This window comes from Poeciliopsis prolifica, unplaced genomic scaffold, assembly GCF_027474105.1.
Source record: "Poeciliopsis prolifica strain line A6 unplaced genomic scaffold, Auburn_PproV2 SCAFFOLD015, whole genome shotgun sequence".
Lineage (NCBI taxonomy): Eukaryota > Metazoa > Chordata > Actinopteri > Cyprinodontiformes > Poeciliidae > Poeciliopsis > Poeciliopsis prolifica.
In genome coordinates, this window is record NW_026562390.1 from 7,614,718 (window position 1) to 7,640,312 (window position 25,595).

Genomic DNA, 25,595 nt, shown 5'->3' on the forward strand with positions numbered 1-25,595 from the left:
GCCTGACTTTGCTTTCCTGGAAACCATCACACAGGGTGAGGCAGCGGCAGAACCTCAGGCTTTAGTATCCAGATAACATGAATGGAGATTAGAACATGACGTATTAAATCTTACAAGTGTGGTGTGCATTTGCATTTATCTCTACACGAGTCAGTGTAAAGTAGTTAGTAGAAATACATGACTGTATTTATAGTTTCACAACGATAACTACAACTTTCACAAGCTCAGTCGGGAAGCTTTTATGCTCATCACAGATTGTTGTATTTAGCGAGAGCTACAGACTTTGACTAGGCCACTCTTAACATGAGTACACTATGATCCAAGCCGTTTTATTGTAGCTCTAGTTATGCTTCCAGACTTTCTTGAACCCCCCAATTTTATATATTTTAATTCTGCAGTGAATTTCAGTAAAGGACAACTAACTTTTTTTTGCTTTGTGGCATCAACTTGAACTAAATGGTAACTTATTTACTTCATATCCAACTTACCCATCAATTTATGAAGCAACATAAGGAAACAGCCATTTTCACAATTTATTATTTTTTGAAGCCAAAGAGTGAAAATACTTCAGAAAGTTCACCTAAATCAAAGCAGGAAAATTCATTCACACCACATTAGTGATGGACTTAAGTTCCTTTATTATTATTATATATTATGTTATTGCAATAACATATATAACTTATAAACAACTTATAAGTTATTATAAGTTATTCCAGTCCACATGATTTGTTTATTTTTTTCCTCATCTGCAGGATGTCCAAATAAGGCATGAGACAAAGATGGTTCATTCTTTAAGCAATTGAGTTTAAACCAGCCATTAAGGGCTACAAAATACATAAATATAATAAAATAAATATGTACATCCAACAAGCTTTGCACTCAAAAACAAATATGTACAAAATGAACTATAGGCTTTGAAGGCAGAAACACTGCAACCTGTCAGTGTAACACAAGCCCCCAAACTGTTATCCATTTAACATAATATTAATAAAAACATATGTTGACCTTGATATGTAAATTTATTAGTTTTTAATGCAACATTATGTTGATTTTTTTTTTTTAATCTTGATTGAATATTGAGTTCCAGTGTCTTATTAAACAGCTGAGACATCCAGGGAAACCAGTGGAAATGTGTTACATGTACAGAATCATTACATGCACTGCATATCTAAAATAAATAAGACAGTTTTTAAACTGAATTAGGGTTATAAAGTAACAGCGGTCCTACATTTTTTATCTTAATGATTCTTGTATTAAATGTATTTATAAATGGCATCTTGGCAATAAAAATATGTCATTTTTTCTTAGGCAAAACATAATGAAACTGATGGAATTTTCTTTTTATATATATATATATATATGTAAATATATTGTGGAGTTGCTTTGTAGGATCTTAAAGTCTGAACAAGGAGCCACTGACCCAGCTTGTAAAACAACAAAGTAAATATTTGGCATACCAAACATGCTGAATTCAGAGAGGATCGCATGCAGTCTGGATGCTTTCACATAATGGAGAGCTTAGAAAGAGACAAATGCTTACTAGTATTAACTGTATGACACTTGAAGAAAGCAAACAGCATTTTCAGCCAATGTTTGCCGAGACCCTCATAAAAAAAAAAAAAAAATCTATATTTTTATTTCGAACTCCCAAAAAAAAGCATCAGTGAAAAGAATAAAGCTAAAAATAAAACATCATTCTTCTTTTTCTTGACCTTTTCCACAGGAGGAAGACGAGCTAAAGTTGAGCGACTCTCCTTAGAGAGCTTGTGACACTAATTATCAAAGTACGCTGCGAGGAAGACGACGTGCTGCTCATAATTGGACTAATCCAACAGAGACTTCTTGAGAACACAAAGTAGGGCTACAGAAAGGTTCATAGTGGAGAACAAAACACGCAGCTTCGGCCTCTTAGTGAGTATGTGCTTCAGTGGAAAAGAGGCGACTCATTGCACAGGAAATTTCAGCTCAACAACACCCGGCTCCTCCTTTACGCAACAACAAAAAAGCTGCCATAAAACCTCAACCCCTGTCCAAAATGGAACAAGGCAACAGTACCATAAATATAGCTTCTTAGTACAAACTTGAGTTTAATCAGATTCAGGGCCAAAGTGCTTCCAGAGTCATGCAAACCTGACCAACCGTCCCCGAGAACACTGATTACAGCCCTCTGGAGCTGACGAAGCTTTTCACAGTGGAGTAGTGTGAGACAGAGTCGGTAACTTCAGCGGTACCAAACTGCCCGGTGTGCTCATGCACGCATGTGGCTCTATAGGCTAGATGAGGAATTAATGTGAACCTCTTCCATGAAGGGTCATGGTGGGTTTTTTTTCCTGTGCAGACTCTGCGTGAAGAATATGAATGTGTTGGCACAGGGAAGGAAGGAAATGTTCTGCCATTTATATGACACAAATTACAGTGTATCCAGTGATAATTTTTTCTTCATTTTCTTTATACTTTCAGATCAGTCCACTTTTTGTGGATACTTTGTTTTCTCAAACCCCTCCTCCTTAACCGAATCCCCACCAGACTCTGATTTGAAATCGGTCACTTCGAGCTTAGCCTTGCGTGCGTCCATGTAGCTAACGATGAACTCGGAGTTCTGATAGATGAGCATGCCGGACAGCGTCAGCACGGCGCCGGCGCAGCTCAGAGCGGACAGCTCGCTGCCGAACAGCAGCTGAGACAGCAGCAGGTTGCCGACTACGTTCAGGTTGCCCAGGATATGCAGGGTGACAGCAGAGGTGAGCGTGATGACGCAGCAGCTGGCCAGGTTGTACATGACCGAGCCCAGGCAGCTGAGCAGGATGAAGACCCACAGGTGGCGGTCGTAATGCAGCGGCGACTCCAGCATGGCCCAGTTTTCCAAAGCCAGAGCAGCCACAGCCAAGATGCAGAAGCTGGGAATGGACATCAAGTAGAGCAGGAAGACAGAGTTGATCTTCTCCTCCTGAAGTAAAATGCCTTAAAAAAAGAGAAAAAAAATTAAAAATATCTGTCTGTCTGACTCCACACAACATGTATATGAACTTGGGTTACATCCCCTTCTTAATCTAAAGGGTTTTATATGATATTCACCCATCTTTGCAACTATAAGACCTTTCACTCTTTAACTCTTTTGGAAATGCTATCAACAAGGTTTTTGAGAGTTTGTTGAAGTTTTTGACCATTCCTAAAATGGTCAATAACTTCATTTAGCACACAGATGTGTAAAAGCTATTCTCACACTTTTTTCAGAACAGATTGTTCATAAAAATGATCAGGGCTAGTTTTTGCTTATGTCATCTGAAGGTCGAGTCTCATGATCCTGCTGTACATAAACTGTACTTTACTAACTGCGTTTAAACAGATTACTAAGAGATACTAGAGTTTTTGATAGAAAACACTTGTTTCTTGTTAAAGATTGTAAGGATCTTTTAGTTCATCAATAAAAACTTTTACTTCCTGTGTCAAACTGGGTAGAGTTTGACACAGGAATAGCTGTCCTGTCCCAACTATTATGGGAATGTTTTGGTTTAGGTGACTTTCATAACTGTTTACTTTGTTTTGATAGTCAAGCCATGAAGAACTGTAACAGTCATGTTGAGAGCAGGAATATTGCTGGACATTATGCAAAGCTCCTCTTTGAAAGCCATGTTTCATGTCTCTGAGTCATCATGGACAAATGTTCCTCTGTAGTCCTCTCTTGGAGGAAAAAAACAACAAAGGCACTTTTAGTTTTTTTGTAAATAGTTTGTTTCTGTTTCTTTGTAGAAAGATTTTTTTTCTACACATTTTTCTCCCAACTGTGCTTTATTCTTTTTCTCTTTACAGGCGTGTCGCTGGCAAAATAAAGCTGACATTGCAGATTTCTGACATGTTACAACCAGAGTGATCTCACTGAAAGCTTGCCTGCAGCTCACCAACTGCTGAAGAGTCATCAGAAGTTAATTTGACGTTGAAACAAAAACTCGATCTGAAGTGGGACAGAGCAACGGAATATACCGAGAGGAAAGTGTTACGGCCGGCCGGAGGATGAAAATAGCTACTTGAAACCTGAGACGACATCGCCGAACATCTGATTTGCTGGACTGTGTTTATATCATCTGGTCCAGAAACAACATTAGTACTTAATGTTCCTTCCTGCACTGACATAACTCAACTTAATAAAGACAACAAGAATATTTCCGCAGTCTTGTGACGTGTGTCACTGAAGCTTTCAGGGTTATGATAACCCTTTCCACGACAGGATCAAAATATGATCCTACATGTTTTAGTACCTTACATTTAAAACTAAAAATATATTACTATTACAATTTTATTATGATTTATATTCCCTAAACAACTAAAATGTTAACTCTGCTAGCATTTTTTTTCAGATTAAACCATTTAATCATTGAAATGAGGCTCCCTATTTTCTGTTTTACATAAATTAGCATGAGCAAAACTATCTGTTTGCTAAGAGCTTGAAAAGTCAGAGATCATATTTAATGACTTTCTTCAAATTTAAAAGTTGATTAGTGTGTCTTTCTGAACTAACATAGGCTGAAAAGCTGTTCGGAAAGAAAAAAAGCCGTCAGATGAAACCAGATTACAGTTTGCACTCTGTAACAAAATACATTCTGAGATATTAGTCAAGATGTTAACAATTGGATCTTTCAAATGAGGAATGACCCTATGAACTACAAAATAAGTTACAGTGCAGTTTATGGATATAAAAAAGCACTGAGCTGAGAAATTGAGATCTAGAGGCAGCTTGGAAACCAGACTTGGCTACTTGGCTCCTGTGTCAGGAGAAATGGGTTAAAAGTCCTAAAATAAAGTTGATAAAAGGATAAAACATTTGATTTAACTCAGAGCTAAAAAGACAGTTCTATCAAATGCATGTAAACTTCAAGAGAGTAATAATGACTATCTTTTTATGTTAATATGGGAATTTCAGAAATAAAATTATTTTTGGTAGTCCTAACTGGTTAGAAACAGTGCTGCCCTTTTGTATTTGTGCAGAAACATTTTGTTTCATTTGTTACAACTTAAACAAGCCAACAATAAGCCAGCTACAACAAGGGCTTTATCTAGTACTTTTGTAGAAACGGATATCTGAATTATGATGCTCACATTGTAGGCACAAATGCCATCAATACACTTAAACAAGCAGAAAAATGTAATGTATAAAGTACATTTGATGGATACTTTTGAAACTTGTTATAACTGAAAATGAGATTATTCATTGTAAGATTTTGAGGCCCTGCAAAACTCTGATTTAGCAGTTCATTCATCCTGGAAACCTGAAGATCCGACTCGGTTTGCAGCAAAACATTGAACCTCCTTGCATGTTTTTAAATTCACGTCTTCTCAGACAAGGCTCACGTTGCCGAGCGTAATGACATTACAGCCCATTAATCTACTGCAAACAAACACTCATCTGTGGTGCAACACAAAACAGAAACCCTCAGCTTTAAATTAGCCGAAGCAACAAATGATTCAGCAAGAGTTCAAAACATGAGGTAATTATCAGAACAAGAGTTGGTCCTCATGACATCAGTGAACTTCGCACAAAAAGTTCAGTTTTTGTCACAATGTTTTTAATCACTTGATAAAATCTTGAATCTTCTGTGGCAACACAGCACTTTTGTTCAAAATAATTTCTTGAACAAAGATCAAAAAACACAATCTAGACTGTCACATTACACATCTTGCACAATGCGACAGTCTAGATTGTTTTTTCTGACTAGTTTTGGATCATCAAACATTAGAAACATAAGGTTAGGCTGTCAGCAGACTCGACTCACTCGCAGACGTGCAGTAATGTTTATATTATGTTCCCTAGGCAACCAGGAAGCTTCCTGCTGTACCATTCCACCTTAATGTGAGGGTGTGTCTAGACTGTGGAATGAATCATCAACTTGTTCCACAACCACAAACTGATGTGGTGTCCAGAGGAAAAATGTTCCCTGAAGTCACCGGTATGTGCATAAAGTACAGAAAGCATCTTGCTTGGGTCACTTATTTAATAAAATAAGTACTTTTAATTGTTTTATGGGGTAAAAAAACAAACAAAAAAGACTGTACTCACTCTGCTGAATGGACTTGACACCCCTCAACATGGTTGCTGCAAGCACAAAGAAGCATCCGGTCTGATCGAACTGGACTTCTCCCATGATGCTGAAGGACGCTCCCAGGCAGATGGGCATCATGGCCGTGTATTTGATGATGTGGTGCTGCTTACCCAGGATCAGAGAAGAGATGGCCAGAGTAAAGAGCGGCGTTGTAGTGTAGATCATTTGTGCAAACGACAGCTGTACATAGTTCAGACCGATGTTTCCAAAGGCGATGCTGGCACAGAAAGTCAGACTCAACAGGAACACTTTACACTTAGCGTTCGGAGTCAAGTCCTGCTCGGCGGCCCCTCTATGTCGGATCACCCGCAGCTTGATCAGCCCGTAGTCCACCACGATGGCTGTCAGCATGTGCAGCGCAGACAGCAGCAGAGGGTACCTGAAGTTGTAAACTGCGAAAATCCATTTGTTGAGGCTTGAGATAGTGGTGCCGGTCACCAGCCAAACGATGACGGCTGAGAGCAGATGGAGCATCTCTGCAAGCGGCCTCCTCCGGCTTCTGGCTTGCAGAGTCGCCTCGCGTTTTGAGAAGCCATCGTTGCTGGTCATGTTCGTAGCATGGTCCTCTCTGTAAGGCAAGCACATGTTGAGTTCGTTCTTCTCATCTCCAAAATAAATAAATAAAAAATAAAATAAAAAAGCTGTCAAGCTGGAGATTCTAAAAATAAAAACATATATAAAAATATTTCCTCTGAAACGCAGCTGTTTCCGCAACAGCTGCGTTGTTAACCAGTCTGTGTTGTCTGTGAGAGATGTGTTTTCAAGCAACGCCTAAAAACACGTGTCCCTGTTTTGGATGACAGCCGGGTTGTGTAACTCACCCTGAGTTTGTAAGATGACATATGCTTCAGTGGGAAACCACACAAGGGAAAGGAGGAGGGGACTGAACTGTTTAGGGAGGGCTGGAAAACCGTCTGTACCACGGCAAGACGGTTTGTCATTTATAGAGTGAGGCAGTCAAGATCTTCACAGTAGATATTCCAAACTCAATTCTCCAAATTTAAATTGAAACTTTCAGAAAATTTAAAAAAAAAGTGTATTCTATTTAGGTGCCTTCAAGAACTACTTTTCTGAAAAGATGGAGATGTGAAAATTTATTAGCATTTTTATTTTACACAATATGAATAAATATAAAATAAAGCCCTCAAATGATTTCATTTACAAAAGGAAAAACTGAACCATAAACTCACCCTAAGGGAAAAAGTTATTGCTCTCTAAACCTAAAAACTGATTTAGCACAAAAATTGGTGATCATCAAGTGACGATTTTCACCCATTCTTTGCTGCAGAACTGATCTAATTCTGGACTTTTGAGCATGAATTGTTGCTCATAATTACTCAAAGTTAAATAACAGATTGTGTTCGTGCTTCCTTTTCCATCTGAAACACACTCAGACACTACAACACAAAGTCTCTTCAAACAAAACCAAAATCTAATTAAGGTTTCACAAACTTGGGCTTAAGGTTTAATCTAGTCCAGGTTTGAAAAGTGCAAGTGTCGTAGTTAAAGACTATAGCTATTGACAAATTAAGTGGAACTGCCATTTTCCCAACTCGGAAGCTAACTTGAGCTGGATTATATGCGACATCGGCCTGCCATAAATCTACCGTCTCCAGGAGGGAGACTGGGCGGACTGGTTATTGTCTCGTCATGCTGTTATGAAGCCACAGGCACGAACAGAGCATGATAAAGACAGTAGTGCTGTAAACATACACAACAATTTACATATTTAATGACGGGACTGTTCCGAAAATCGCAACTTTGCTTACAACAATAAGCTTGAAAATAGTGAGGAGTTATATTTTTAGCTGCCTATTGCCTTTAAAAGGCAGCTTACCTCAGCGCCTGGTTCCGTTTCCCTCAGACAGATGATGAACAGCAGCTCGCTTGTGACTCCAGTCAGCGCAGCTAAACTTCTGCTTTCATTCACGCCTCTATGCGGCGACGGTTTCCAGTCACAACCGTTGCAGTAAAAATGTCCTACTTGGTCATAAAACAACAAAGCAGCGATGCTAACATGCTACTTCGCAGAATTGAGCAGCATTATGTAACTTGACAGGTACAAACGTTTTGCGCTAATGTTAAGCTAGTGGCGTGTTCCTGTGTTAGCTAACAGCAGGTTGTTCGCTTCAAAACATTTAGTTTCTGCTGCTTCACTTCCCGCGATGTTAGCGGCCGCTGGTCTCGCGTGAATATAAAAGCATTCTATCAACACATTTTGCCCCAATAAAAATGGTCTCTGCTTTTACCTCGTTCCTGGAGCACCGTCAGCATCTCCAGAGCTCCGCCAGTGGGAAACAGCACTGTCAGGCAACAGCCAGCAGGGGGCCACATTTCAGTTTTATTGGATGGTCTGTTTAAAGGACAATGCCACTTTAATAAAAAAAAAAAATAAAATGATGTAAAGCGCTGGAAACCCAAAAGTGGGTATATTATACTCCAGTAAGAGCAGCACTACTTCAAAAATATTTTTACTCAAATGAAAGAGAAAAGTATCCAAAAAAATTACCCAAGTTAAAAAAGGAAAAAAAGTATTTTGGTAAAAGGCTTCTTGAGTACTTAATCTGCATGTTTTATTTTTTATTTAAAATGTGTACCACCAAAAAGACAAAAAAAACCAAAAAGTAATCTGCAGATTCTGGTATATTAAAGTGTAAAATGAGGGGGAAAAGGACACAAAAACACAAATTCAGGCAGAAGAAACATTTCAAAATTACATATTTTCAATTTAATACTTGTAAAACCAATACTTAAGTATGTTTATGTGAGAACATGGTAAAATTCTTCCAGTGGCAATAGTGTCTTATGACATCCAACTAATTTGATTTCAGTCTGTGTGACCAGGCTATATTCTAGTATTTTACACACTTGTCTCAATGTTATTCAAACTTTAACATGTTCCAGCATGCTTTTTCTTCAGCAGTGGAGTCTTGTGTGGTGAGCAAGCACCATGTTTAGGAATTATTTATCCCTTTCTATGAAACATTTTTTTTCCACTTCTGTCAGAAATCTTGATGGAATCACTCAATACCAGCCAGTTTATGATACAATGGACTCAGGACTTTACACTAGTACCATCACTCACATCTCCTGAGAATTTCCTGTTGATAGCACTTGTGGAAATATAGCCATTTGGAAAATTAAATCAACACATCCTGCTTTACACTAATATATAGTGTAAAACAAAGGGATTGAATTATGTTTGCCAGTATTACAGATGAAGATACAATACTTACAAAAAATAACATTAAATTATACACAAAAGTGCATCACTATAAGCTGTCTCAACATACAGGACACACTTTAAAATGCTTAAAATAAAGAATTACATAAAAATACTTTATTAACATTGCTCTATTAAAATTAGGCTTTTCTTATCAAGTGTCATGAAAAACAAAACAAAACAAAAAACAGATTTGACAATGTACCATGTCACGGTTTCTTATAGTATTTTTATTTGATTTGGAAAATTGAAACTTTAAGGTAATTGGGCACAAAAGGTGAATTTACATCATGTTTCATTGGCAATCCACTCTTAGCAAGGTTAGAAGACTGCCCACTACAAAAGTGCATTTGCACTCTGAAACCATGCATAGCTACTGAGTGTGCTGCGATGAAAACCTCTGGATTCTGTACAGTGTTACAGCAGATCAAGAAGACCTTGTGCTTTATTTGAACATGATTTCATACATTTTTTTAAGAGTAATATGACATCCAGCATCTAATCCTCTTACATTCACAATTCAGTCTCTGCAACATCTCATTAGCTGTGTTTGGTTTCGACTATTCGAAACCAGAAGATAGAGTGATTAAGCATGGATATTCATGTAATGTCAAACATTCTACAGTGATTTAGCTGTTGAGATTCTACTTCTACTGTGTTGTTACTAATTACTGGTGAAAACTAACCGGACAGCCTTAAAAGTGAAATCATGCCCCATTATTGTACAGAGTAAGGTATAAATATACAGAAGTATTAGATATGCAAGGTATTTATTATGGGTGTCCATGTGCATATTAGCAACTAATCCACCACTCATCTAATGGAAATCTATACTAAATTGACACAGTAGTGCTTTTTTGTACTGAAGTAGCTGTTTCTTTTGCATTATTCCTAGCATTTTAATAAAGCAACAAGAACAACAAAAAAAAAATCCTATTTACATATACACATGATATACATATTTGTCATGAATATCTATATTTCTTAATCTTTGTATAGGGAAAATAGTTCATGTTTTAATATTCTAAACCTTGTTACCCAAAACAATCACCTGAATGCATTCTGTGGAAGTCTGAACATAAATATCTGTATAAAATGTTTCTATTTCTAGGTCAGACTTACTGTAGATTACTCTTTTGTTACATGCTCTAATTAAGGCTAGAATTATCATCAAGCACCAATTTAAGTTATCATTGTGTGTAACCCTGAAGGATGAACTGATTTCTGCATTTGAGAAACTCCTAAAATTGAGTCTTCACATATTTTCAGGTACAAGGGACTAATTTATATTCCTCTAAAAATCAAATGAGACAGCAGTAAAAGGTTTAACATCATTATAAAGTTTTTTTCACCCAATATTAGAATTTGTGGTAGACAGGAAGCAGAATGTTGAGTGCTGGAAAAAAAGTATTTACCCTAAAATCTAGAAGGCTCTCAAATGAGTTGAGATTCCCAGTTTCAATTTCTGACAATTTTAATTTAACTATGATTTATAAGTAATACGGTAATCATTTATCAATTTAATAAATCAGGCCAGATTTGGAATTTGATAGAAAAAAAAGGAATTAATGAAAAAAAAAATCTAATTATTCTTGTCTATAACTTAATCTAAAGAAGTAACCTCCCAAACAACCTACTGGTGAAAAATCACGTGATTTAGACGAGTCTATGAATTATTGCATTTGTTCCCATATAAAGATGTTGCAAACTTGATGGGATTCGTTAAAAGGTGCTCAGTATCGGTCCTTTGGTGCACACACTGTAAGGAACAGTGGCTCTTCACATCCTGCCAAATCAGATCGGATTATTCCGCTCCGAATCATCTGAGATGATGTGCTTAATTAAAAAAACGTCACAGACTTTAATGTTTCTTCAAAAGTGCTTTCATGTTCAATTTGCCTATCAACTAAACCCCTTACAGAGTTCAGCATCAAAATGATTCCATCTTGACAAAACTCATTTATAGATCATATAAGCTCAAATAAAATCATATCGATTATGAATTGAGCTGTTCTCCCTCATCATTAAGTTTAATAGTGCAGTTTCATCTAGAAAGTTAAAAGCTGTCTGTGCTTTTAAGGCCTTTAAAAGCTTGAAACGTTTTGTCTGCTTGAGTGGTGTGACCTAATTAAACTTAATTGTGATAGTGGTATAAATCACCTGAGCTCTCAGGAAATGGTTGGAATATTTTTATAAACTGCATTTTGTTTTGAAAGAAAAAGAAATTGCATTTGATTTGTACTTGTAGAGGATAATATGAAGACTGATGGTGAAAAATGCAAGCTTTTGCTGTGAAACTGTAGATTTGTACAAATTGTATTTCTGAAGCACTTACAAAGTTTAGCCTTTTACTAGAATGACTAATGCATTGGAAATTGCTCAAATTAGATTAGTTGCCTAACTGGGTCAAACATCAAAATCTTCTCAGTCTGTTAGATGTACAAAAATCTCCACTTTGCCATCTCTGACATCTAAGATTAGCATTAATTTACACTAACACTGCAGCTTTTATTTTACCATAGACTCAATAAAACTCCTTTAGTTCAGTCATACATGATCTCTGGGGTTTTGCATTGAACTAGCTTAGAACTGTTAAACTGACAGTGTTTGTTACTCATCTCTCAATGAAACAAGGTCCTTGTTTTTAGAGGCCACTCTGGGTTCAGCTTGTGCTGCAGGATACTGTTGTGCAATGTTGAAAAAACACTGTAGCACAAAAACAAAGAATGTGAAGAATCAGCAAATCATGCACTGCTGAGACAACTTCACAGCACAGAAGAAGGCTTTTGTCCAACTCTTTTAAAGACTGATACCCTCCATCTCTGATTTGGTACAGGACATTTGGTACTTTTACACCAAGGTAGCTCCACGGCCCCAGGATCGTCCATGCACACTCAGTTGGGTATATTTCGTGCTGAAATTGGTTCTGTGTAAACTAAAGTCCACTCACACACATAACTTGAATTGCTCACATATAAAGTTCTGCAGAGCATGGAAGCATATACCAATCAAAGCCATGCATCCTGGTAGAACAGCTGTAACAGGGAGGGAACACATACATAGGAAGTAGAGGCTGGAGGTTTTGTGCTTTAGAAGCTGAGAGAAGTTAGCCATCTCACCCACTGCCACCTGCTCATCTAAGCCAACCTAACACCCTCCAAACAAAAAACAAAAAACTACCAGATTCCTAGAAGATCTCAGGACAGTGACCCCACTCTTGTCTCTCTTTAGCTTCCCAGTAGCCACCTCTGTACATGTAGGATGTTTCTCCGGTGTTTTCGTCTGTTCTCTTCTCAAACCACACTGGCTGGTAACTTTCCACATCTTGCCCTGAAAGCAAAGGTAAACAACCTTAGGAAGGAGAAAACTTTAAAATATATATATATTGCTGTTTCTTCCAAAATATAAATATCAAACACAAAGTCAATGTGAAGTTCATGATTTTTAAAACCTTTAGCCCTATTTTATTACTAAAAATCTGTAAAGAAAATATGCAATTTGTAATAAGTGAGAAGCTTGATTATCAATTTTATTTATACCTAAACTTTGACTGGGCCATTCCAAGGCATGGTTGTACCACAAATGCATTTCATCGCATAGTCAAACTATTCTTTTTCATGCTGTTCATAGCTGCGCTGCCGCAGTAGAACTAGTCCGTTAAAGTGAAACACTACATCCTTTTTTTATATGAGCTTATATTTAAGTCTAGCAGGGAAATGGGGGCGGGAACTTGCGTGGGTGAAATTATGCTGCAAGGAGTCTAGTTTAAAATAACATTGTAGCTCATTTAAGAATATCGTGATATACATCAGGTATCATCATATAGCAACAAATATATCAGGATATTAGATTTTCCTCATATCCCCCAGCCCTAGGTCCAAGTACTCGCCTTCTTCCAGAGCCTGGTTAGCTTGTGCCTCCCTTCTTTTCCTCTCCATTCTCTGGTGGTCCTCAAGTCGCTGCTTCTCGATGTTCGCCTCGTCCCACAAGCCCGCCTCCATCAGCCGCTGGTCCGGTCGCAGACGGCTGTCAGTTGGGGCGACACCGTCCTCTGGCTCGTTCAAGGTCAGTGCCAGGGTGGAAAAATAGTGCATGTTCTCTGCATTGTCACTGAGAAGAGATGCAGAAAAGAAGAGTCTTCGAATGTGCGCTTACAGAAGTCATGTAGATTCAGGAGCAAAGTTTTAGATTTCAGAAACCCACGGAAGAGGGTATTTTTTCCACAGGAGTTTGGGTTGAAGAGTCTGATAAACAGTTTTTTGTTTGCCTTCTGAGCCTCCACATCCCCGGCTGCTTTCCACTATTTTTGCACTTTCCATTTTGTCATCCCAGGTTCCTGACAGGATGTAATGGGCTGTTCCCTCTCTGTCCTCCACCACGCCGGTTACCTAGAGAACGAGAACAAAGAAGGTCTGGCTACACAAGACTCCTTAAAAGTCTGGAATAGTACACTTATGTGTTGTTGTTTTTTCTGGAAAAAATAAATATGCATCTCATTGTGATAAATATCAAGTGTACCATCAATCAAATCTTGTCCTCCCTTCTCCCTTTCTTCCTTCATCCCTCGTCTCTCCTCAAATGGAAATTGAATGTTGTAGTAAGTTCTATTATTCAAGGTTCTTCAAATAGTTGTAGATGCTGATGGTTTCGGGCAGGATAGATCTTTTGTTAGCAGTCTTTGTTACAGCGGCTCTGAAAAAGCCTCTGACAGTTTTATAAAGAGGACTCTCAATATGAGGAATGTCTGTAACATTCCTAATTTTATAAAGAATCCTTTTTTGCAAAATTATCAAACCCAATAATCCTTTACTTGCTGCTCTTTCCTTCGCAGTCCTTCAATCTTTCCTGGTCCTTACTTCTTTCCTTACACCTGGAACTCAAGACCCGATGCAGAATGTAGAAAAGTGTTTTATATCAACTTGGAAAATATGTAGGAACCATGTTTAGATGCATTTTCTGCTCTGTCTCAACACTGCTGGCTACTATATGTTTAGCGACTCCTTGTCTGTAGCTGAAACATACTTTTCGTGGAACTTCCCTGGAGAAGTAGCTGTATGGGGAGAATTTGAGACGGCAGGTGTCCTTTGTGGTGGTGTTCACAATGTCGATGTCTCCAGACTGACATGTGGACAGGAAGAGGAAGAGATGCGTCAGATATAATGCAGACGAGCTTCTGCTTTACCTCTTCAGTTGTGATTTATAAGCTGAAACCAACCTGATCGATCCAAAGTTTCCCTACAATGATGTTGTGCACTGTGGAAGTCACTTTGCTCCACACGTAATGGTTTCCACTTGAGTGGAACTGCAGGTGAATGTTACCTGTGGTGAAGACCAAAACACCCAAACACAATCAGTCTGGATTTTTTGTAAAATAAATGTGGCTAATGTTTGTTAACACAGCATCTTTTTGGCTCCTTTGGAAAACTTTATAGGAAAACTTCTATTACACGAGCATTATCTTTAAACTAGATCAGTGAAAAAAAATAGTTTGTTAAAGAAACCTGTGACAGATTCCATCTGTTAATATTTTTGCCAAGAGGAACACAATACATTTTCTATAACATTTTACAAGATTGGGGCAAATAGAAGGTGCAAATTGCTGCCAACTGTTTCTTACCTAATGGCAAGACAGAAATATATTTCCCCCGAAACTTGCTATCAATAGTTATGTACTGCCACAGAGTCCATCCTCGCTCTGACGCCACATGGTGGGCCGCAGCTGGTGGATGATGGCTGACCTAAGATTTAACGGCATCAGTGAAAGTCATTAACTGTCGAGCTATTACATCATTTGAATGTTCAGATGGATAAATCAAATGTGCAGTGACAGAAAATCACGATGGATGGATGAGTTTATGTCTCGCCTGCTCAGAGATGGAGCGATAGCCGTACTCCTCCAGTCGGTCCAGCTCGTAAGTCTCCCCCAGCAGAGGGTTGAAGGGCTTGGCGGTTCGATGGACTGTGGTTGAATAGGACGAGACGGAAAAGGCAGCCACGAGGCACATCTGCTCCACAGATGAGTCGCAGCGAGCCGCCCGGTCCAGCAACTCGCTGTACTCCAAATCCTCAGTCAGACGCTGCAGCATCGACAGCGGCTCATTAAAGTTTACCTGCAAGAAGGCACGTCATTTGTTGGTGTAGAGAAGAAATTCACCTCTAGAGTATCAAAAGAAGAGCCTGCTTCCTTATTCTTAAATGTGCAAAATAGTATTTTGATTTACAGGCATGGGAATCTTGGATAGGTCCTTTCCGATGCAGTTTTTCATGATGCTCCACAAGTTGAGGGAGTAGTTTGGTTTATCAGGTATACGACTGCGTCTTGTTCTTCGTAGTTGCATTTGGTTTGTGCCTGAGGTGTCCTTCAAATGACAAAAATAAATATTTTACATAAGAACTACCTCTTGAATTTTTTTCAATACCTTGTCAATGTCATTATATTTATTTGGATTTTATGGGACAAACCAACATGAATTGTGAAGGGACAGGCCAACTATAGCTAATAAAAATCTAAAAACTTTGGTTTAAATTTGTATTCAGCCCCTTCTACTGTGATACATTCTGCTAATTTTACTTTTGAGTATCAATCTGTTGAGAGGAAATTTATTAGTTGTGCACTCTTGACCACTGTCAAAAGAAAGGTGTAAGGTGTAAACTCTGTTTACAGATTACAATAAACAATGTAGTATACACATTAAACTTGCTGTAGAAGGTGCTCATCGATATTTATCTTTTTGGGCTGAATACAAAATGCTACGAGTCTCAAGCTGTGGAAATGGTTTTCTTCAGCAAAAACAAGAAAGCTACTCAGAGTTGATGGGAAGACAGATATTTGCATTCATAACATGAGAAAATATAAACTAGTTAAAAAGGTAAAAATACTATTACACATTAAAATAAAGAGACAAATTTTACATTCAGCCAAAATGGTTTGGACTTACACTCTCATTGTGAGTCCAGTCATTGGGCACTCCTCCACTCATCATACTCTGGTTACTGCCTGAGCGCCTGAAATAAGGCAGTGGGACATAAAGGAAATACTAGTTGCCAGTGACATGCAGTGAGAACAAAACTCAAAAATAGAATATTATATTTCATAATTGGAACATTTGATTGTTTTAGCAGCTACTAAATATGCTCCAATCAACTGCATGCTGTTCAACAATATAGTAGGAAGAACAAAAAAACTCTGTCAAAATTATTTTTTTCTTGTTTTGGGCTTTTTCATATATATAAAACAAAATGTATGATTTTACTTATATTTGTATACAAATATAAGCCCATGTGCCTTTCCTCCTTCAGATATATCTCAAGTCACTCAGTCAAAAATCTTCTGTTTCTTTGTTGGCCTTCATTTTTAAAAACTTGGCTGCTTTAATGGAGATAATCACCAATGATTACAGTAATCCTGGATTGGTTTAATTTTAAATGTATATTTTGTATTTTTCCTGCTCATTTTCAGTATTTTTAGTGCATAGAAAAAGACCATCAGTTGTCCATTGTACCTATGGGGCTCAGCACTGCCCTCTACCAGTGCAGCATGATACTTCCTGCCTCACCCTGCATATTTCAGTGTGCATTTATAGTTTAGCAGAAACACCAACTATGTCACACACATTCATTAATTATACAGACATCAGCATGTGCAGCACACGTGTAATCAAATATGATTTTATTTCTTCATAACGACAGATGAGGCACTGCTTCACCTATGCCAGCTAACTGCAGGTCAAGGACTGTTACTGTAACTAAAGCACAGCTCTAGCTGAAATCATCGAGTATCTACTGAACGTGATGCTCCCTACTTGTGTCGGATACTTCCAGTGGTAGTCACAGTGATGAACGAAGGGGCGTCCTCCATGGCATCAAAAAACTCCGCTTCTTCATTTTCATCACTCGCATCACCCTCTTGAGATCGCTCCACACCTGCAGGAGCAAACGTGGGACATGTTAGCATAAAAGGCTTCAATGTCCAAGGATTGTCAGTTTGTATTTTGGAAAAATTGTTCATTATGTAGACTGTTGGTACATTTTGTTGTCAAAACATGAGCTCTAATTTGTTTTGGTTTAATATTGCCATTAAAATGTTGAATTATGAGAAATATCAGAAGATAATTACTGAGATCTTTTTAGTTTATTGTAAACAATTTGAAGCCAACAGGACTGTAGATATCCAACATTTAAAATAGTAAGTAATAATGGCTTTATTTGATAAAACAGCTGTGTGTAGCTTGGTAAGGGTCAGGATACTGCAGAACAAACAAAAAAATTGACTAGCTTGGTTTATCTGCAAGTTTAACTTGTCAGAACTATCTGTGCTTTGTCATAATTAAATTGTATAGACAGGGAAGTTAGCCAAAAGAAAAACAGTTTCAAGTGCAGCTTTTTTTGTGAAGTTTAAAAACAAGTTTTTTACAACTGATAAACTGACTTCCAGGTTTTACAACAACTCTTACCTGTCCGAGTTGAAATGCTTGGAAAAAAAATGTGCAGATTGACAATTACTGGATCAAAACTCTAAGGATCACAGATTTCAGCATATTTAAATTAGGCCACAGTTAAAATCTCAACTTGCTGGAAATTATTGAAATATACTCTAAAAAAGTTATGAAAACAATACTTCTTAACTATAATAAAGCATCCATGTTTTCACCATTACATCCACATGATTCCATGTGATGCTGTTGATGCAATAAGAAAATAATTCAATTTATGTAATAAACTTTAGTAGGACTAAGCATGTTTAGTTGGAACTTATAATTATGATCAATGTGTTGATTTTTTTACTCAGAACATACAACAGCATTCACTTTGTTCTGATCTGAAACAGAACAAAAGTAATTATGAAATAATCCAATCAGTGCGTTGTAATTTTTAGATTTTAACATATGATAGAAATCGAAGCTTTATCAAAACATGTCTCAATAAAATAAAACCAAGTATTGCAGTTATGCTGCTATGTTATACAAGATTGTTTTTATGTCAATCAGCTTCAACAAAAAGAGTGTTAAGATTTAAAATCTTTTCAATACCTTAAAACCACCAGGTAAAAAAAACAAAGTGTGACCAGTGGAAGAGATGGAAAACATTAAACTTTTGTTTTGTTTTTTGTCCCTGCAAATTAGTTGAAAGTAATTATGTAAATGCATTTTTAACAAATTGATTGAATGAATGTCTATATACACTAGAGAAAATTGAATAAGGGAGAGTAAACCCTCCACAGAATAGATAATTCAGCTTTAAAATTATAAGGTTCAGCTGCAAGACCTCCCAACATGTTTTTTTCAACCATGCTGTTGCTGCCTTTACTAAATCATCACTTTATTCTTTTTATTTAAGGCATGGAAATATGTAAAATTGAGTTCAGGTAGTTTTTTAAGGATTTATTGAAATTACAAGACTTGAAAGTAGTTTAACTCTTCTGAAACAATGTGTTCCTTGTTAAACCAAACCAGCAGCGAAGTAGCAGAAATCTTACACACTTTGCACATCGTAGGTACTGGATGTTCATTTATGTGGCAATGGCAGTGATGCGTCACCTGCATATGAGGTGGGATTCTCCCTCCACGCTCTCTCCAGGCTGTTGTGCTGTTTGGCTAACTGTTCAATGGTCTCCTCCAGATGGTGGCGCTGTTCTCTCTCATAGTGCAGAGCCTTCTGCCACCGCCGACTGTGAGATTCCGCCACATCCAAAAAGTCCCGACAAGCCTGAGGTGTGAACACAACAAACATCAAAGCACATGGCGAACTCCGAGGCCTCGCTGCAGTCCCTCACCAAGAGACATAGGCAGCTAATCAGTTTAGTCTTTAAGCCTTTACACCAGCAGAGGTATGAGCTGCGCGAACTCACATTGATCATAGCATTAGAGGTGATGCGGAACAGGGTGGCTCGCTCATTAACGGCTTTCACTCTGTCCGTGCCTTCGGTGGGCCCACGCAGGTCTTCAAGTTCGCTGAGGGAGCGCTGGAGAGCGGCGCCGTGCTTTCCGATCAGCTCATTACAGGTGCTCAGATCCTCCAACTTAGTGGTCAGGGACTGCAGTGCTCCTTGGGTGAGGGCACGGTCCTCCTGAGGCACAGGGGTTTCATCTCCTGAGTCATCTTCACACAGAGACACCAGTGCAGCAGTTTAAAAACTGACCGATTCAAAACATGCCTGAACAATCTGTGTGTTAATTATGATGAGATTCCAGATTGGAGTAGACAGCACAGTCTGTCACGAGACAGACTAACAAAAGATGCTTTAAATGCTCTAAAGATAGAATGAGCCGAGTTAATGGGAAATGGATGGGGAAGGATAATAGCACTTCACACCCAGATCTCTAAACAACCCATCTTCCAAAATATCAGAAAGCTGTGAATGAACACTGTTGCCTTGGAAACGTGGGCATATGCAATCAGGAGGCAAGGCTATTTTTAGATGGAGAGAGAAAAAAGGATGACGCATTACCCCTTTTCCTCCTCTCTCCTCTCTCTCTTCCTCTGGCTGGCATGAGCCGAGCTGCGAGTCTTTAGTCCTTTCAGAGCGTTTCAAGGAGACCGGATTGATTACTTGGCATTACAAGGCATATTTACAATATAGAGTGCTTCATTCTCCTTGAACTTTTGAACATTTTGTCATGTTACAACCACAAACTTCAAATTGTTTCATATGGATCTTATCTGATAAATCCATACAAAGTGGCATATCATTTTTAAGTGGAAGGAAAATTGTGTTTTTTGTGATTTACTCAAAAAAATCATTACATTGCATTTAGTCTCTTGAATACCCCTAACAAGTAACCAGACTCCACATTTATGTAAATTAATCTCAGTTTAACTCTTTCATGAAAGCCAAAAAATTTTATAGGCAAAAATTAGTAGGCAAGCAGCATTGTGACCTCTGAGTCTGGGAGAAAAGGAACACATCACACTGACAAGCCTGGAAGAAAACTTGTTAAGAGGCTGCGAAGGACAGGGGTGGAAGTTCGCCTTTCAACGGGATCAGACAAATGCCAAACAAGACTATTGCAAGACTGGGACATTGATGTTTACGGAACCTCTTGGTTTATTTTGCATTGAATATAACACTTCAGTTTTTATCCACAAAAAAATTTAAAACTTCTATCTTCAGGGTCTATTCCACTGCCAAATTATAATAATTTCAGTTGGTTTGTCACATAAACTAAAATACACTAGTTTATGGTAATTATGTAACACCTTAAAGGTTTACATCTGCCATAATCTAATGTGGTGCTGCTCCTGTTCCTTGAAATATAGAAATATTGGGGGTGGATTCCTTGGATTATTAAAAAACAAAATGAAAGAGAGCAAAAGTATGACAACTGCCATAGAAATAATCCATCTTATAAATATACACAACGTAATGAAATGTTTCTAGGTCACAACTTTCTCTGCTAAACAAAACTGTGCATGATAAATCCCAGGACACACAAGTGCATAGTTTGAATCTAGGCCAGTATAGTTCAGTGTACGAGTTCAAAAGCATGGAGACAAACTACCAAACCCTATGAAAGGAGGAAGAAAATAAAAAACAACAATCAGGGCAAATTGGATTAGTGAAGTCCCTAGAGAAAAATGATTAAAAATGAGTGAAAAAAAACTTCAAGCTGTAATGGTTCCATGACCCACATCTAGCAGATTTCTGCTGCTCAAGGTGGTAAGAAATCGAGTTCTCCGAGGCCATCTGCCATCCAACATGTTCATATGGAGATGCAAAGCCATTAAGCTCATCCTAGAACTGTGATGAACGTGTAGGGGAATGACACACAGGGCTGATGAGTGCTGCAACGGGTTGTTTTCCACATGGGAGTCACAGGAGAGTCTGAGAGCAAATGGTGACTCATAGTTAAATCACAAGAAGACACCCACAGGTGATAAAGGGAGCGTCATAACGGACAGAGAGTGGGAGGAGAGTCAATCTGTGCGTTTGCACAGCACAACACCTATTTTTACAGATTCACGAATGCAAAGCTCATGTGTGCTTACCATGTGGCGGGTATCACACAATAGGTGCCTCACTTCTTCTGTGAGCTCCACTTAATTACTGCCGTTTTGATCCTTTCAGCCAATTAATCTGCTCTGGGACAGAGCCCTGCAGCTGCTTATGGAAGAGTAATCTATAATCACCTCACCAAAACGCACCAGGATTTGCACCCCCGCTTACTGTAGAGCCAGATAAAATGAGCATCCACTAAGCCTTTCAAAATTGACAACAGAAAACGAAGCATATTGTGATTTCTGAACTGTCTATGACCTCAGATAGGATGCAAAACTAGGTTTATAAATGAGGCTCTAATGACTGACAAAAAAACAAAATCTTCAAGGAAAACATTGATTTGCATCTTGCAGATACAACCCTTTCCTACAGCATTGAAGAGTGCTAACAAGCACTTCTTGGGGCATTGATTTGTACAACTGCTGCATTTAACAGCCTACTTTTTAAAAGGACTGTCATTCAGCCTGTCTCTAACCACACATTGGTGAAACTAAATCAACTACAATGAGACACTAATAAAAGAATCACAAATTAAACCCCAAAAAACCATCGTAAAAGATCTACCTGGAATCCTATTCTGCTGAATATATATTAAAAAAAAAAAAAAAAAACATCTTACTTACAAGGCGACACTCATTGAAAAAGATGCATTGCCATCTCCTTATAGTCCATGAGTGGAAAATATTTCAATGAAAGACTCTCCACATGCCTGCTATGCCTCTCCCTCTCTTTTTTTCCTTTTTTTTTCCTTTAACCCTCCTGCTACCAGAGGAGGAGGAGGAGTCAGGAGAGGAAGGTCATTTTATTCAGCACTCACTGCCACAGTGAAGGAGACAGGGTGAGAGATGGGACTGCACAGTGGAGGGGGGAGGCATGAATGCACATCTATATGATTTTTTATTTTACTTTCATTCCAAAGGAAGAGTTGATGAATTCAGTATTTGCTCATTTGATTCACATCCCATTCATCCTAGTATTATGAAAAAATTATGTTTGTAGCAAAATAAAATAAATTTTTAAAGGAAATATCCTTTTGCCTTTAATTAGCCTTGTCACAGATAGTTTGGTAACACTGCCCTCTGATGTTCAGATGTTGAAATTGCACTTGAAATGCTGAAATACAGGCTTCTGAGAAAGTGGGTTAGTTATCGGAACGGTATTGCTTCTTTAAAAAGATTGTTTTATAGGTCAGGCAGTCTGAGATAAAATAAAATAGAATAGAATTCAACTTTATTGTCATTGCACTGTCACATGTACAAAGCAACAACATGTAGATAACACAGAATTAAAAAAATACAATGATATTTCCAAAATGATTAAATTTGATCACAATATATTTGTGAAGATGTATCAAATACGGAAAAAAAAAAACATTGGCCTTACCTGAGTGATGCACCAGGAGCGTGGCATTAGCCTTTGCTTGTTGCAGGGCTGACACCCATCTCTGACACTCCCCCTCAGATGTGGCCTTCAGGTGGTAGGTTCGGCCTCCGCTGGTCAACACAAAGTGACAGGTGTCACCCACCTCGATGTGAGCTTTGGCCAGGGGAATAGTGCCTCTGCAAGTGTGCGCCATCTCTGCCTGAGTCCTGATGGAAAAAACAACCCAGACCGAGAGGTTAATAAAAGTTGTGTGAAAGAAGAGCAACACTTCTAATCTGTTTTGTCTCTGCAAAACAGACACATTTCTAAAATCTTATCAGTTGTCTTGATAGTATTACTAGCTCAGCACCTCCCTGATTACCCGTGTCACATTCCTCAAGGGAACTACAAATTGAGCTATTGCTGCTGTTATCTGTGTACTTTTTTTTGTTTCAACTCAAAGAACTCCAGATCAGTTTTCTTTTTTGTGTCCAAGTTCTGTCCTCTCAACACCAACTTAGTCACAGCAAATGTACAGCATTTCTGCTGGAGGTTTCTTCCTTCAATCAATCAAATTTTATTTGTATAGCACATTTCAGCAGCAAGGCATTTCAAAGTGCTTTACATCATAAACAAAAAAACACAAAGTCATGCATCATGAAATAAACAATTCAGTCACCACATGCTTCCTCAGATGGGTAACCTAACTCACAAGTAACTTGTATGACTGAAAATATTATGAGACTGGCCTTTATTTATAGCTGATTCTGAATATGGCCATATGTTTGGGTGACTTTAGAGATTTACCATATAATGCATTGCCTTCAACTTTGCAAAGTTCTCCTTCAGTTGAAGACCCATTTGTTAAACCTGAAGTTCAACTAGTTTTTATGCAGTAAGATTTATATCTTTTAATTCTAAGCGTCATGATTTCATTGGCTGAAGATATAATTCTGTGTAAATCTATAAAATGTGTTTGACCTGGTGATTTGAGATATTGAAATAAAGGAACATTTCAATAACATTCTGACTGTGCAGTCACATAAAATAAAAATAGACTCATTTTTTTTGGGAAGGATTCCCCCCCAGTTGTGGTAGTAGTTCATTTTTTTGAGACAATCAGAAAAGACTAAAAGTTTGATTTTACATCCGCCTCCCCCAAAAAAAAAAAAACAACTGTATGAGATCATCTTTACAAATATGGCGTAAATAATTCCATTTTCTAACTGAAGAAACACGGAGTCCATTGGGTGGCGCCCTGACCGTTAGAAACCGTTACCTGTAGTAGGACAGCAGGCCGTTGCTGAGGACGAACCAGCGCCGCTGGTAGCCCTTCAGGTAGTTGGTCCATTTGAAGAGCCAGCCCTTGTGGGTGTCCAGACAAGGCAGGTGGAGCCCCGGGAGAGTCGGGGAGGGCAAGCTCTTCACCAGCTCGTTCATCTGTCCCCTCTGGGCAGTCCGCGTCCCTCCAGCGGGATGGACGGTGCAGCTGGTGTGGAGTTGTAAACAGCTGTACCTTTAGCTAGCAGCAGCAGCACGCAGACTGTAGTGTGTTGTTAGCCTGCAGTTGTTTCTGTGCGTCCCTGTGAAGTGAGGCGGACCTACTTTTAAAAATGGTGACTCTGGTATTTTTAGACGTGAAGGAAATACTGAACCACAAACACTGCACTGTAATGCACTCCTGATAAAGCCCGTGGACGCTGGAGAAGGGAGAACAAGATGACGTCCGTATTACAGGACTGTAGCTATGGATGCACATTTCCCCCCTCTCTCCCTACGTGTATGCGCACGTGCGTGAGAGTTTGTGCACGCGCTTGACATATGGCACTTTCTGCTGTGATGTACAAAATAGATGCTCAAGGCAAGGCAAGTTTATTTGGATAGCACATTTCAGCCAAAAGACAGTGTCTTACATGTGCGACCTTGGGTACAGCTTTGTTATGTGTGGAGAACCTTAAATCCTCTTTTTACCAAATCACACAGATAAGTTTGTAAAAATGATCAGAGGCGCTGTTGCAAATTAGATACAGTTTATTGAGATCACAAACGCCTACGGGCAAAAATGGTCAGTTTATTTTATTGTACAAAAAATGACCACAGTAAAAGTAGGACTCCTGGAAACCTTATAGCTGAAAACCACCGTTAAAACTCAATTAAATAAAGTTTAGACTGCTTGGGGGAGGAATAACAAGGAAAACAAATACACAAGTGTTCAACACACACACAAAAAACAACAACACAAAAATCCCTGGTGAACACAGCAAATAAAATAAACTCCTTTCCACTAGTGTCCTTAATCTACATAAAACACCTTGGGACCCAGGAATAGCATGCTTTTTATTTTTAAAACAAGCCAGGCGGCTAGATTATAAAAACTCCTCTTCCTTAGACAAAAAAAGTACTTTTGATCAATAACTATCCAGAAAATAAATTCTAAACACTGACAAAGAAAAACAAAATTGAAACAGTAGGGGGCCAAACTATACACTAACGAGATCAAGTTAGATCTTTAGTAGCCAAATAATAAGAAACTGCCTTTACCTTCTCTAAAGTGAAAACGCCAATAGCGCTCAGTACGTCACTCTCTACGTACGTCACCTGGATCGATCAAGTGGGGACATCAGAAATAATTCTAAACCCGCCTCACATTTAATATTAAACATACCTCTGGTTGAATCATCAGCCTGGGATCTGCGCCGATCTGCCTGCTTTTAAATGTAAATACTGATTACCTGTCTCCCTCACGAACTGTCACGGCGTCTTCCTTATATGGGCAAGAGGAAGAGTGCGCAGCACACTACTTCCGGGAGAACATACCCCGGCTACACATGGCAACACTGTGGAGACAGTTTCAGTACTTTTCTGGATGCTTGTTCCAGATTAGTGTTGACTTGAACAAAAAGACCTCTGTAGTTTGATG

General features: G+C 38.5%; 2 protein-coding genes across 6 annotated transcripts; both read right to left on the reverse strand.

Moving 5' to 3' along the window:
• Positions 1–519: 519 nt before the first annotated feature.
• Positions 520–8,418, reverse strand: slc35e4 (solute carrier family 35 member E4). 4 transcript variants are annotated; one of them, XM_055040446.1, is made up of 4 exons: positions 8,345–8,377; positions 7,933–8,075; positions 6,053–6,663; positions 520–2,961 (listed from the first exon to the last, which is right to left on the reverse strand). In XM_055040446.1, exons 3-4 carry the CDS (start codon positions 6,642–6,644, stop codon positions 2,462–2,464), a joined length of 1,092 nt encoding a protein of 363 aa, XP_054896421.1. In that variant the 5' UTR covers positions 6,645–6,663; positions 7,933–8,075; positions 8,345–8,377; the 3' UTR covers positions 520–2,461. The 4 variants fall into 4 exon arrangements, with proteins under 4 accessions (XP_054896421.1, XP_054896423.1, XP_054896420.1 ...); XM_055040448.1 differs by lacking the exon at positions 7,933–8,075 and having other exon boundaries at positions 8,345–8,418; XM_055040445.1 differs by lacking the exon at positions 8,345–8,377 and having other exon boundaries at positions 7,933–8,337.
• Positions 8,419–9,527: 1,109 nt separating this feature from the next.
• On the reverse strand, positions 9,528–25,409 carry osbp2a (oxysterol binding protein 2a). Of its 2 annotated transcripts, XM_055040416.1 has the most exons (15): positions 25,341–25,409; positions 23,955–24,258; positions 22,697–22,902; positions 19,166–19,416; positions 18,855–19,023; positions 17,121–17,241; positions 16,257–16,323; positions 15,540–15,677; positions 15,183–15,428; positions 14,936–15,056; positions 14,534–14,637; positions 14,341–14,436; positions 13,522–13,706; positions 13,208–13,428; positions 9,528–12,648 (listed from the first exon to the last, which is right to left on the reverse strand). In XM_055040416.1, exons 2-15 carry the CDS (start codon positions 24,113–24,115, stop codon positions 12,506–12,508), a joined length of 2,229 nt encoding a protein of 742 aa, XP_054896391.1. In that variant the 5' UTR covers positions 24,116–24,258; positions 25,341–25,409; the 3' UTR covers positions 9,528–12,505. The 2 variants fall into 2 exon arrangements, with proteins under 2 accessions (XP_054896391.1, XP_054896392.1); XM_055040417.1 differs by lacking the exons at positions 23,955–24,258; positions 25,341–25,409 and having other exon boundaries at positions 19,166–19,384; positions 22,697–22,819.
• Between the last annotated feature and the right edge of the window lie 186 nt (positions 25,410–25,595).